General features: G+C 45.3%; 1 protein-coding gene across 1 annotated transcript in view; it reads left to right on the top strand.

Annotated features, from left to right (window-relative positions):
- trpc5a (transient receptor potential cation channel, subfamily C, member 5a) overlaps positions 1-12,766 on the top strand; it is a 38,101-nt gene extending 25,335 nt beyond the window's left edge. Inside the window, exons 11-17 of the mRNA XM_061066237.1 lie at positions 33-233; positions 1,243-1,364; positions 6,271-6,466; positions 6,558-6,767; positions 8,887-8,928; positions 10,689-10,778; positions 11,735-12,766. Coding sequence (XP_060922220.1) covers positions 33-233; positions 1,243-1,364; positions 6,271-6,466; positions 6,558-6,767; positions 8,887-8,928; positions 10,689-10,778; positions 11,735-12,766 — 1,893 coding nt within the window. The remainder of the gene's footprint in view (positions 1-32; positions 234-1,242; positions 1,365-6,270; positions 6,467-6,557; positions 6,768-8,886; positions 8,929-10,688; positions 10,779-11,734) is intronic.
- The last annotated feature ends 2,234 nt before the right edge of the window (positions 12,767-15,000 follow it).

The raw sequence follows: 15,000 nt of genomic DNA, 5'->3' as shown, positions 1-15,000 counted from the left end.
TTCCCCCCCCCCCCCCTCTCTCCTCCCTCCAGTATAACTCCTCCCGGCCCAGGGAGGAGTGGGAGATGTGGCACCCGACGCTCATCGCCGAGGCTCTGTTCGCCATCGCCAACATCTTCAGCTCGCTCCGACTCATCTCCCTCTTCACCGCCAACTCCCACCTGGGGCCGCTGCAGATCTCCCTGGGCCGGATGCTGCTGGACATCCTCAAGTTCCTCTTCATCTACTGTCTGGTAGTAACTTTGTATTCACTCTGACTCGCTGATTAACTGGTTAGGTGTCCGAGGTCAGAGGTAGGGTTGCAAAGGGGTGGAAAGTTTCCGGTAAATTTCCAGGAAACTTTCCGGAAACTTTCCACGGGAATATTAATCACGGGAATTTTGGGAATTTTGAAAAAAAAAAAAAAACTATGCAAATTAAACGCTGAGCAATAAAAACATCATTCAAAACTCTATTTTAAAGATGTATGAAACGTTGAGTTTCAACCCTCCACTGTGCATTCTTCCATCACATGCACAGATAACTCCCAGCATGCTTCACTCTACAGCAGGGCTATTGAGGCCTGCTGTAGTGTGCAGGACTAGTCAGGTAAGTTTCGATGATATTACTGGGAAAATATATTAGCATGCTGATTGAGGATTGTTCATGTGTTCATCTAGCCTATTTCCATTCATTGATCCATCAATTGTAAAATATGTTTACAGACGATTCCAATTGTTGGCTAACTATTTATATCTCTGGCATTGCATTAGTGTTTTTTTACAAACTTTTTTCTCATCTTATTCTACAGAACAATGCCACGTGCACTATCTCATGTGTGGAGACATTTCACCCCATCCAATGTAGAAGGAAAGGCTGTGTACATTTGCAAATACTGTGCAAAGACCTACCTTAAGAATGACACAACGATGCGGAAGCATATAGTCAAGTGCCCAAAGTTTCCTCAGGGCTCAAATCAGCCTATAACAAAACAAAATGTTAATATTTATGTCTGTATATGACAAGGTGAATACAGTTAATATAAATTACACACAACATTTCCAGTTTATTCCCATTAATTCCCATTAATTCCCGTATATTCCCGTATATTCCCGTTAATTCCCATGGAAAGTTTCCAACTTTGAACATTCCCGGAATTTTGCAACCCTAGTCAGAGGTCATGGTGACTGAGAACTGTACCGGTTGGTGGACACATAAAACAGCAGGGTGGTAAATTCTAGTTTTTCTATTTCTATGGTGCAGGTTCTGCTGGCGTTTGCTAACGGTCTGAATCAGCTGTACTTCTACTACGAGACCAAGGCGTCAGAAGAACCCAGCAACTGTAAGGGCATCCGCTGTGAGAGGCAGAACAACGCCTTCTCCACGTGAGTAGCCTCCTAACTGCTAGTGTGTGTGTGTGTCTGTGTGTGTGTGTGTGTGTGTGTGTGAGTAGCTGCTGCACTGACTCTGCTCTTTAGCTCCGTTGCAGCAGATAATGGAAATTGAAACGACTTCTTGTGTCGAGTAGAATCTTCCGACTCGTTCGGGCGACGTCGAGAATATTAATGGGATTTTTTCTTTCCTCATGTGGAGTCGGCAGATTTTTTAAAACCTGGATACGAATCCAGGGTCGAGCGCATTGAGAGGTCGAGGGTGAAATGTGGCTCATTTGTCAGCACGGACACACACACACACACACACACACACACACACACTCTGCTGAGGGAGGCAGAGTGAAATCCAAGCCGAGTAATTGGGCTGAATATTGATGAAGCAGTGGTTTGTTTTAGATAATAGTCGTATTGATTGGTGATCGATTCCATTACAGTGAAGAGCTGAGAACAATGAAAAGACGGCGAGGAAATAAATATCAGTTCATCTTAAAACTGTCTCGTTGATCTGCGCTGAAAAGAAGAAGGCGTCTCATATTTATGGAGGTTTTATGCTTTCAGATTTCCTTCCGTCCTGTTGTTGTGAACAAGAAATCTCAAGATCAGCTCGAGGGAATTCATTCATATTTGACACAGACGCTCACTTGGACTTAACAATGGACTGATGGGAGTTTGAAGGTCAAAGGTCACAGGGGACTCAAATTAGTCTGGAAAACATGCATGTAGACTCAAACTATACACTGGTTGGTGAAGGTTAACGACCAAAGGGCTTTATTTATAGTTTCATCAAACTCCATGAGTTTCTCTGTGGGAAAATATGAAATAAATGTTTAATGTTAAACAAAGAAATTCCTAGATCCACGCCCCCAAATGTAATGAGTTCTTCCTTTACTCGTGTCCCATCCTTAGACCAAGTTTTGTGTAAATCTGTTCAGTAGTTTTTTGCGTAGTCCTGCTGACAAAGAAACAAACAAACAAACTAGCAGGAGTGAAAAAAATCAACCTCCTCGACGTCGGTATTAACAGAATCTTTCCTGACCCGTACTCTTACAAAAAGAAGAAAGAGAAGAAGAAGAAGAACGTTGTGAGCCTTGAAGTCTTTTCTCTGGTGAAAGTGAAGCCAGCAGAAAGTCGAGTTCATCCCTCGGTCACAGGCGCTCGGAGACTGAACTGATTCCATCTGGTTCTGCAGCGTCGACAGAAGAGTTCAACTTCTTTTCTCCCGTCAGAAACTCTTCTGGGTTAAACTGTCGGAGCCGAACACTTTGAGGGCATTTTAAACTTTGACAAAACAGAACATGCGATGCTGTGACTCGTCTGGTTCAAAGTCAACATACTGTGTTTTTTATTTGGAACAGAACATTGGAAACACTGACAACCTTCTGTGCTTATTCCTTGATACATTGATTCAATTGCGTAATGAAGAGAATGTATCATGTGATGAAGAGACACAAATCAAGTTTTATTCTCTCTACGCATTAAACGGCGATGAAAACAGTCACCTGGCTAACGTGCTAACGTGCTAAGAGTTTGTTATCCAAGGCAACAAAATAGAAAACATAGGTTTTGTCTCTTTAAAGATCAATAAATCAGCTCCTTGTCCTCCGATACAAAAACACAATGAAGAGTAAAGACGTTTTTCTCGTCTCCACATGAGCTGCGACACGCTGGCGGTGGATCAGACTCCTGCTGAAACTAAACCAGCGAGCCGGTCGCCGCGGTGACGGCTGACATCGTGCATAATGCAAACAGAGCGATCGCAGGCCCGCGGGCGACGCAGCCGTGCATCAACATTCATGAATTCACAATGCATGGATTATTTCCTGTGTGTGTGTGTGTGTGTGTGTCTGTCTGTGTGTATGTGTGTGTCTGTGTGTGTCTGTGTGTGTCTATGTGTGTGTCTGTGTCACTCTTATTCACACTTATCAACATTTATGAGCCATGATTTCACAGGATCATTTCCTGCTTCCTGCTCAGGTGTCTCCTCCCTCCTGTTCTCGCTCATCTGTACTTCACACACTTATCACCGTTAATGTGTTAGATCGTTTAACACCACGCTGCCTGGTGTGTGTGTGTGTGTGTGTGTGTGTGTGTGTGTGTGTGTGTGTGTCTGTGTGTGTGTGTGTGTGTGTTCTCCTCGCGCTGCCTTTTCGTTGCCTTCACACAAACGCTGTAAATAATCCTTCACCTCCTCTCACACTCTGCAGACTAGTCTCTCTCTCTCTCTCTCTCTCTCTCTCTCTCTCTCTCTCTCCCTCCCTCTCTCTCTCTGAGGGTAGGAGATGAGGAAATAAAAGAAGAGGAGGAGGAGAGAAAGAGATGAGATGAGAGGAGAAAAGAGCAGTGGAAACGATAGAGGAGGTGGGACGGCATATGAGGAGATAAAAGATCAGAAACGAGTGTCGAGAGGAGATAAGAGGAGGAGGAGAAGAAGAAGAAGAGACAACTGGATGAAGATGAGAATAATTAATTCACGAATAGAAGAGATAATTAAAGGTCAAAGGTTAGAGAGAGAGAGAGAGATTGTCTAGTTTTCTTTGTCCAACTTCCTTTTTTCTCGTCCTCCACTTGTTCTTGTTTCATAACTCAGCTGCTTCATTCATCACCACCACCCCCCCCCCCCTGGTTCCATTCCTCCGTTTCTCATTCATCCTCTTGCACACGCTAACACACTCATAGGAACACAATTCATCTCCTCTCACACACACACACACACACACACACACACACACACACACGCACACACACACACACACACGTGCATTAACGGAGGAGCCGCAGCATCAGTCACATGCAGTAAATTAAGACACACACACACACACACACACTAACACACACACACACACTAACACACACACACACACACACACTGCGATGAGAATAATTCCAGGAGCGTTGAATATTTCATGCGGCACAAATAAAAAACCCTGCAGACAAAACGTCTCTTCTCATTTGCCGCCGATTGTTGCTTCATCAAAAATTCAGTAACCGCCGCCGTAACCACGACAGACAGACGGGCGCAGGACGGACGGACGCTGGGGGGGGGAAGTAAACAGACGGAGGACAGGCTACATCTGTACAAATCTATGTCCACACTAATTCACACTAACACGGGGCTTGAAAATGGAGCCTAAGAGGAAGTGACTGACACCTGTGTTTTCTGTAATGACCAGCAGGGGGCGACTCCACTGGTTGTGTCCAGAGAAAATGACTCGACTTCTCACTTTATAATAACGTCAGTAAACATTTTCCTGAGGAGTTCACGTCTCGATCTCTAGTTTCAAGTCTTTTTAAATCCATGAATAGGGTTGCAAAATTCCGGGAATATTCAAAGTTGGAAACTTTCCATGGGAATTAACGGGAATTAACGGGAATAAACGGGAATATACGGGAATTAACGGGAATAAACTGGAATAAACTGGAAATGTTGTGGGTAATTTATACTAACTGTATTTACCTTGTCATATACAGACATAAATATAAACATTTTGTTTTGTCATAGGCTGATTTGAGCCCTGAGGAAACTTTGGGCACTTGACTATATGCTTCTGCATCGTTGTGTCATTCTTAACATAGGTCTTTGCACAGTATTTGCAAATGTACACAGCCTTTCCTTCTACATTGGATGGGGTGAAATGTCTCCACACATGAGAGAGTGCACGTGGCATTGTTCTGTAGAATAAGATGAGAAAAAAGTTTGTAAAAAAACACTAATGCAATGCCAGAGATATAAATAGTTAGCCAAACAATTGGAATCGTCTGTAAACATATTTTACAATTGATGGATAAATGAATGGAAATAGTCTAGATGAACAGATGAACAATCCTCAATCAGCATGCTAATATATTTTCCCAGTAATATCATGGAAACTTACCTGACTAGTCCTGCACTCTACAGCAGGCCTCAATAGCCCTGCTGTAGAGTGAAGGATGCTGGGAGTTATCTGTGCATGTGATGGAAGAATGCACAGGGGAGGGTTGAAACTCAACGTTCCATACATCTTTAAAATAGAGTTTTGAATGATGCTTTTATTGCTCACAGTTTAATTTCCGTATTTATTTATTTTTTCAAAATTCCCAAAATTCCCGAGCTAAACTTCTCATGGAAAGTTTCCGGAAATTTACCGGAAACTTTCCACCCCTTTGCAACCCTATTCATGACACAGCTTCATCTCGGCCTGACGCCTCCTGAGGGGTTTTAAACTCCAGGTCTATTTTTAGCCAGAAGAATCTGAGCGTAGATATTTCATCCGTTCCACCTGACGCTCGCCGGACTGAAACCGTTTTCCCGTTTGCAGCTGAGTCACTGGACGGAGTTCTGCCGAAGCTCTTCTCTTCCACTCGGAGGGTTTTCTCTGTTTGATGATGTTATTGTAGCTGAAGTTCTGAGAGGAGAAGAACAAAATCAGCCGAGGACAGTTTGTTCTGTGCAGACGAGTGAACGTTCACCTGCTCTCGAGCTCATTTCCTGTGTCTCATCCAGATAAAGTCACACCAGGCCGACTCTTCAGTGAACAGACGTCTTTACAGATTTCTATTCTGTTTCAATAACATGTTTTTCTGAAGGTTTTTGTCGAAGAGTTTCATCATTCACAACATTACGAGGTTCACAGAAAGACTTCACTAGATCTAAGTCAAAGGAAAATGTTTTTTCATCACGATCCATTTGTTGCTCTTGTCATTGATCCTAATAATTTTCATTTATGTGATATTAACTGAAAATCTCTGTGGACTTATTCATTTCTTCAAACTCAAGTGTTATTGCCAGATTTCTTGAGGTGTATCTTTTATATATTACATCACTTGACATCATAAAACTCAAAGTTGATCTCTTTATGTCGAGATGTGTCTTCGCTCTCTGTGAGTTTACGGATAAAGTTTTCTTCTTCTGTCTCCTCAGGTTGTTCGAGACGCTGCAGTCGCTCTTCTGGTCGATATTCGGCCTCTTGAACTTGTACGTGACCAACGTGAAAGCGCGGCACGAGTTCACGGAGTTCGTGGGCGCGACCATGTTCGGGACGTACAACGTGATCTCGCTGGTGGTTCTGCTCAACATGCTGATCGCCATGATGAACAACTCCTACCAGCTCATCGCCGTGAGTCTGAAATCTCCCACAGCCCCGTGTTTGTTGGACTGTTTGTGAGTTGTCATATTGTGACCTGACCACCAACCTCCGCCCCCCCCAGGACCACGCGGACATCGAGTGGAAGTTCGCTCGCACCAAGCTGTGGATGAGCTACTTCGACGAGGGCGGGACGCTGCCGCCGCCGTTCAACATCATCCCGAGCCCCAAGTCCATGTGGTACCTGCTGGGCTGGCTCCACCACAAGCTGTGCGCCCGGGGCCAGCCGCCGGGGGAGGAGCCACACAAATGTGAAAACCTCCGAGAGTTCACGGTGAGAGCGACGCTTCCACTGCCTGCGTTGTTAACACCTGCTCCTGTTGTGTGTTGGTGTTTTTCCGACATGTAAAGATCAGACAGTTATTCTTTTTTAAATGATTCTCTGCAGTCTGTTTGTTACTCTCAGTCTATCTAGCTGCCACTAGGGGGCGCAAAAGTCAGAACATTTCCAATCGACAGTTCCCAAGGTTCTGTTTTTATAGTTTAGCTCAGAACTGCAAAAATAATCATTTAAGAAGATTTATGAGAAGATATTTTAGTCGGCATCGCCGCTCAGAGATAAAGTCTCCTGTTTGTTTGTTTTTCAGATTCTCACCTTTTCTCGTTCACATGTTGACAGATCAAAGATGAGTAAATTTCTTTTACAAACCGAATGTGTGCGTTGCATCTTACTTTATATAAATATATAGCTGTATGATAACATTGTGAAATTCCTGCGAATTTTACAAGAATATCATAAAAAAAAAAAATCTATATTATGAAGAATGACATTTAAATGTTTTTGCTGAAATACGTAGCAAGGAAAACTATTTTGAAAACTGTCAGAGTAAAGTCGTAATTCTATTCGCTCGCTGTGAAGCTTCCAGACGTTTTCTTGCTGTTTTCTCAAAATTCACTCTGACATTTTGACGGCTGCAGGAAAAATTCCAGAAAATGTCCCGAGCAACGGCCTCAGACATTTGAAGTCATAAGAACCGACTCATATTCATTTGATTCCGGAGACAGAAGTTGAACTGTTTGACTAAATCTGCTGAAAGTGTTTTTGATTGTGTTGAAAAGCTCCAGAACAGCTGCTACATTAAGCGTGTGTCGTTTTATCAATTAAAGGAATCAGAGGAAAAATATAAATCTCATCATATTTTTAAAGTATTGTTGTGTTTTTGGTGCAGAGACGGATAATTAATGCAAGAGGCGGGAGGAGCTCGGTTTGAGAATAAAACATCAGCTCAGATTAATTCAGTTCAAACGAGTCCGGTCACACTGACGGGATAATGTGACTTTTACAGAAATATAATAACAACAGCCTGAGATCAGCTGTTTGTGTTAGAACAGAGAGAAGATGAGTGAATCAACACAGTGCAGTCACCTGGAGACACACACACACACACACTCACACAGACACACACATCCACACACACACACACACACACATCCACACACACACACACACACACACACACACACACACACACACACACACACACACAGACACACACATCCACACACACACACACACACACGGAGTGCAGCTGGCATGTTTACCTCAGCTGAAGTCAGATGAGTTATATAAGCCAACCAGCCCACATAGGTCCACAGAGCCGCACTGCAGTGTGTGTGTGTGTGTGTGTGTGTGTGTGTGTGTGTGTGTGTGTGTGTGCGTGCGTGTGTGTATTGACAGTGTGAGATGTGGAAGGCGATGATTGCTCAGAAGAGGCTGAAGGGAGGAGATAGATTGTTAGAGGAAGTTGTGGGGAGGTGTGTGTGTGTGTGTATGTGTGTGTGTGTGTGTGTGTGTGTGTGCGTGTGTGTGTGTGTGTGTGTGTGCAGGCAGGTAAAGAGGACGAATCGGAAACCTTTCTCAGTTGACACACCTCTCTTACCATATATATTATTTAAATTGGCTTTTTGGTCAAATAATCCTTAAGTAAAATTAAATCAAACCCTTTTTTAATTTCGTAGCTAATCTATTTCCTTCATCTCGTCTTTCTTTGTATGAATCACATTTGCTCTTCGTGATGAATAAACTCATTTAACGCAGCGAACGCTCCGAGCGCACTCGATCGAATCGGCTCCATCGAGTGAGGAGGTGACGAGCGGCGTTCTGCTGGTTCCTGTCGCTCGGAGGATTGTGACTCCGGGTGAAATGTAGATGAAGAGCAGGACGCCGCTCTCCACAACGATATATACTTCCACTGAGAGGAAACAGAGAAGTGATTAACTCAAGTTCATTACTCAGCACCCTCTTCTTTACGGAGAGAACAGTCAGTTTTAACACCAGCTCTCTTTTCATGTCTCTGCTCCAGCGACACCTAGTGGCCGGAGGTGTTATATGTTTTCAGGTTGTCCGTATGTCCGCTTCTCATATTAACATGATCTTGTTGTTATCTTTTCAGGAACGACACGCTGACAGTCTGATACAGAACCAGCATTACCAGGTCTGTATGTGTGTGTTTTGTGTGTCTGTGTGTTTGTGGGATTGTGGTAAAACGTGCACTCGGGTGTTGGGACTGACATGTGTTGATGAACGTTGGACATGGATTCAATAAAGTGAAGATTGAAAAGCCGTCAGAGAGAAACACAGTTTACCTGGAGTTTCACACACACACACACACACACACACACACACACACACACACACACACACACACACACACACACACACACACACACACACACACACACACACACTCAGAACAGATTGCATCTCCCTCAAGCATCTTGCTGTGTCAGTGTCCAAACCAACACCAGCTCCCTGTGGGCATCAGTGTGTGTGTGTGTGTGTGTGTGTGTGTTTGTGTTTGTTTGTGTGTGTGTGTGTGTGTGTGTGTGTCTGTGTGTGTCCAGTTGTTCCTCACATTAAAGAAGCCCTGTGGAGTTTTCTTGTACACAACAGTTCTTTGTGTCCTTGTGGCAAAATAAACACGTCAAGTCAATTTGCTTCATCGTGAAACATTTATAGCCCCTGTGTTGTTTTTTTAAAGTATCAGGTTTGTCTCACCTGTAGGGGGCGCTGGTGTCAGCATCACGCCTCAGCTCGTTTTTATATTAAAATATTATTTAACGTGCACTTTGAATTGAATTAGTTGGGTCCATGTCCCGTCTGGAAACATGGAGGAGAAGGCAAAGTTTAGGACCTATGCTTCAGCCCGCCACCAGGGGGCGATCCAGCTGTTTTGGCTTCCCTTTTAAAAGCTAAGATGTTGGTTCTTTATTCATCTTTAACTCTCTGGAGGTTTTTGAAAGAATTTGTTCCTCTCATCATCCCAAGCCTGAGCTCTCGTCTTGTGACACCTCAGCTCTGGCAGCGACGACCAACGGCGCCAACGCCAAGTTCTTTTTATTTGGCGCCGTCGGCTGTTCAGCTCTGATTCACGTCCATGTTCAGTTTTTTGTTTTTTTAAGAGGACGCTTGTCGGGATCTGTCCGTCACTTTAACGGAGCGCTGAGCTGGCAGCGGCGAGAGCGACAGCACGCCAGAGCGTCCTGTTGGCAGTCACAGGTGTTGACTGTGGGAGGATGCAGTGTGTGTCTGTGTGTGTGTGTGTGTGTGTGTGTGTGTGTGTGTGTGTGTGTGTGTGTGTGTGGTTGTGTGTTTCCACCCACTGAACACCAACTGCTGGTGAATTTGTCTTCGCTCTTCAGATCAACCAGGGTCACTCGCGTCATTGGCTGATTTAATAATGAGACAATAACATTTAAATTCATCAGTTCCTTCATTTTATTCATCGCAGTGAAACACTCAGTGGGTTTGATGTCCTGAAAACATGAAATATATATTCTATTATTGTAAATACTGCAACATATGACTCATAATTTCCTTCAAGTTTACATTTCCTTGAGTGAAAGAATAGTTGGAAAACGTTGAGGACTCTTTCCATAGGATTTATTGATTACCTGGAATAGAGAGAGGAAAGAAATAAAGAAGGCATTTTGTTTATATACGTATTTAACAATTCTTTCCTATTGTTTAAGTTCAGCTCTTCATTTTATCCCATTAAGCAGCTTGTAAAAATTGACTCTTTTATTTAAATTATGCACTCAAATGAATGAATTAGATCAACGTTATTATTCTAACATTTTAAGTCAAAACTCAATCTTCAAAAACAAGAAAACAGAAGGAAGGTGAAACGTGAATGAAATATACAAATATCATTGAGTGAGCGTGTTCAGTAACCATGGTGATTGTCCCTCGCAGGAAGTGATCCGGAGCCTGGTGAAGCGGTACGTGGCGGCCATGATCCGCAGCGCCAAGACGGACGAGGGGCTGACGGAGGAGAACTTCAAGGTGAAGCATGTTGTTTGTGAACAAGTTAGTCAACAATAAACCTGTGTGTTGTTGTTTGACTGTGAGTCTCATCGTCTGCAGCCGGACGCTTTGTGTGTTTGTGTTTTTTCGTGATGCAGTAAATAATCAGATTTTTGACGTGTCACATGAGCACAGAGGCCGTGAGCAGAGGGTCACAGGTTCGATTCCCAGGTGTTTGCTGTTGCACAATGAAATCTGGGACAGGTCGGCCCGAGGAGGATTCACCTGTTGGTGTCGAAACCTTAGACTCAGATTTAAAGGTTTAAGCATCACACGTTTTGGACTCACGCCATTCTCTCTTAGAAAAACAATTCATCATCAAAGCCCAATGAATCCTGGGGAATGTTTCTCAGGGATTTGACAAAAACCTTCAAAATGAAACAGTCTAATCTCGCCGCTGTCACGCGATCGATCTTTAAATGAAGCCGGACTCAGCTCATGGAAATAAAGGCCAGTTCTAAACTTATCTATAGATATTTTTGTAAGAATGAAACATGTTTTATTGAAGCCTGAGTTCATAGAAACATTCAGGAGAGTTTGTTTGATTTATCCAAATCCTCTGCGTCATAAATTATTCTGATGTGATTTAACGGCTGCTCCCATGATGCATCTGGAGCCGAGGCCGGGGCTTTGAAATGGAAAGTTCCTTCGGGCTTTATCGGCGTAAAATCCACATCAGGTGTAGATCAGACTGTGTGTGTCTGTGTGTGTGTGTGTGCGTGTGTGTGTGTGTGTGTTAAAGTAAATCACTTGTGTTATTCTCTGAGGAGTGAAGCTGTGTTTGGATCCCAAATGGCAAAAGGAACAAAGAGAAAAAAGGTTTTATTTTAAGGAACAAATATTCATCGAGCCAGTCTATATTTTCATTTAAAAAACTAATTTTTTTTACATATTCTTTTTACTCACACTGTTTCTGTCTCTCTCTCTTTCTCCAGGAGTTGAAACAGGACATCTCCAGTTTCCGCTACGAGGTCCTCGATCTCCTAGGCAACCGGCGCCCCCCCCGGCGACACTACTCCTCCTCCAGCGAGACCATGAGAGACGACGGCGCCATGGCGTCGGAGGACGACAGCGAGTCGGGCGACGGCGGCGGAGGCGGCGGATTCGGAGGCCAGAGGTCAAAGGGCGTGACCTTCATGACCCCGCTGGACAACGAGGTGAGGCCGGCCCCCCCGCTCAGCGTCTCGGCTCTGGTGCGCTCCATCTCCGGAATGACCCGGATGGAAGGCGGGGCCGAGCGCGAGGAGGAGGAGCTGGAGGAGGGCATCGGATGGGGGGAAGAGGAGGAGGAAGAGGAGGGGATACCAAAGAGCAATGGGCTGAAGACGAGCGTCATCCCTCCGTCCTCCACGACCGTCCTCCCCCTGCCGTCGTCCTCGTTCTCCTCCTCGCTCTCCACGTCGCTCGCCCGCACGAGGAGTCGCCTGCAGCGCATCTCCGCCCCGGGCGCCGGGACGGACTCCTTCCGACGCCTCTCCTACCTGTTCTCTCGCTCCAAACGCAGAGCGCCTCCCTTGCCTCTCCCCCTCCAGTCTCCGCCCTCCTACACCATCTCAGACGGGTTGCTCCGCCCCCTCGGGAGCCACTCCGACTTCGGACTCAGTCACGTGACCAGAAGCGAGACCCACCTGCACGAGGTGGGCCGCTCGGTGGACATCAGAGACCCCTCCTTCTCGCCGCGGAGGACGAACGGGCGGGACTCGCTCCTGGCCCTGCCCCTCCCCCCCCCCTGCCCCTGCCAATCCCTGCACTGTGCTTCCAACATGTCCGAGTCCAGCTCCCGCCTCCTGGACTCCAGCGAGGACGTTTTCCAGGGCGTGAGCATGGGAGGAGCGGGCGAGGGCGGCGTGGACGACCGGGGGGGAAGAGGAGGGCTGATGATGATGGGCGGGTGGGTGGGACCATGCGACGATGTCATCGAGGACAGCTGTGAGGTCATAGAGGACTCGGTCACCACGCAGCTATAGGAGCAAGGGACGACCGGACTGTTTTTCTTTGTTTGTTTGTTTGCAAAATGGACGAAAACGTTCAGAGCAAAGGGAACAGAGAGAGAGGTGGAGTGGGGGGGGGGGGGGGGGTTCTTCAATGTTTTTCCCAGAATGCAGCGGGGTTCTAAAGGCCGGTGTCATCGACGGTCATCCAATGGCAGATCTTTATAAAGACAGTTTGTCACCATCACACAGACACGCCCCCTGTACGAGTTAGCAAACAAGCTACATAGCATCAGGCGCTAAGACGTGTCGATGTAAATAAAGATGGACGACAAGTCTCCACTTTCCAAAAGTGAAGCTAACGAGTTAGTCCAAGCTGATGCTTTAACTCCTTTCTCAAACCATCTTTAAATAAATTTTTCTTAACGTGACTTTTACTAGTTCAGTCCTTGACCCATGCGCTAACATGGAGGAGGCGGGCTTTATGGCCTAGTCTGCAGTCAGCCACCAGGTGGTGATAGAGAGGATTCTGCTTCACTTGTCGGCCATCTTTACTTACAGTCCATGTAACCTACCGAGCTACCGAGGGAACAAACTGAGCCAACAAGCATCAGAGCGATAGTTTTCTAGTTTTTCTGGAATGTGAAATTTTGGAAAATTTGAAATCTGAGCTTCACGATCCTTACGATTTGAATTGACCTCGAATTAGTTTCGTCACCGTCTGTTTCATTGTGTAAAATGGTTTTCAAGCTGCTCAGGGTTTGTTTCGTTGTCGTGTCGCAGCTGACGTCTGACGAGCTGCTCGAACGTCACCACCGGGTCGACGTCCGATCTGTTCACGACTCACTACGATGAAACTGTCTTTATAAACGTCTGCCGGGTTCCACGCATGCCACGAGAGAACCACGGACCACGAGATTTTCAAAGGAGAGTACAACTTTTTATTTCCTCTGGGAGATTGGAATGCGCATGATGATTATTATGGAAATTAACCAGGAGCCAAAGCAACTTCCCAGGAAGGAAGTGGAAGAATCCCGTTTGTTTTCCAGCTGCCGTCTTTCCCTTTAACGTCACGGAACAAAAATGGAATCAAATCGTTTTCAAATCTCTGGAATTAGACGGATCGACCGTTCAGCCAAATGAGACAGAACAAGTCCCACTTTATACTTTGCAAAAAAATATATATATATCTATACACATATATCAGGACGAATGGAAATGGAATAACTTCCCCTTTAACTCTTCATGGATTTAAACCTTGACCGAATCACTGGGATGAAATGGAAACGGCATGGAACCATTGCTCTGCTGTCGATAGCCTGCACCCTCTCTCTGCATCAACAAGGGCCAAGGAACTTTACTTTATCCTAATAACAGTTATACTAGTATTAATAGTAATAATAAGAGACTTTGATTCATAATAATAATAATAATACTGGTTTCTAAAGACTGTCTTTGCTTCTCTTTGAGTTGCCTGTGTTCTCCTGGCTTCTCGTTCAGCTCTTCCTTAACAAGTACACTTTAACCTGACGGAGAAGAACACGCGGTGACGTTTACCGTGAGCAGGCGGATGGATGGATGAGTGGATGAGTGGATGAGTGGGTGGGAAGGAGGAGAGGAAAAGAAGAAGAGAGATGATTGGAAAGGAACGCGGGACGTTTTCTGGAGGGAAAGTCGAGGGGACGAGTAGAAACGAGTTTTGCCTTTCTATCTATTTGGGGGAGAAAATCTATTTTAAAGGGAAATTTCACCAGAATTTCATCATGACTTTTTTTTATCTTCTTCTTCTTCTTCTTGAAGTCGCTCGGTGCGGCGACTTCAAACGGTCGGCATGAGCAGAGGCTGTTGAATTTCACTCTGGTTAATATACGACTGTCAGCAGTGAAGTAGAGAAATTATGCATGTCTGATCAAACACACACACACACACACACACACACACACACACACACACACACAGACACACACACACAGACACAGACACACACACTCTGATGTGATGAGCAGCTCCCGGCCAAATGTTTTGCCCTTTGTGAGATCTCCCTTGTGTCTTCATTCCCATCCTTCTTCATCCCTCCATTGTTTTCTCCCCCCCCCCCACCGCCTCACCTGTCTTTTCCAAACCTCCTTCATAACCTCCACTACACACACACACACACACAGACACACACATGACCTCACCCCCGCCAGCTGTCTTGGCAGTAGCGGCGGCGGCAGAAAAAGCCTCAACCCGTCGCTGAATCACTGTTCCCAAAAAATTGTCACGGTGTA

This window comes from Limanda limanda, chromosome 22 (assembly GCF_963576545.1).
Source record: "Limanda limanda chromosome 22, fLimLim1.1, whole genome shotgun sequence".
Lineage (NCBI taxonomy): Eukaryota > Metazoa > Chordata > Actinopteri > Pleuronectiformes > Pleuronectidae > Limanda > Limanda limanda.
The sequence above is the reverse complement of the archived record's forward strand: the minus strand, read 5'-3'. Positions and strand labels throughout refer to the sequence as shown.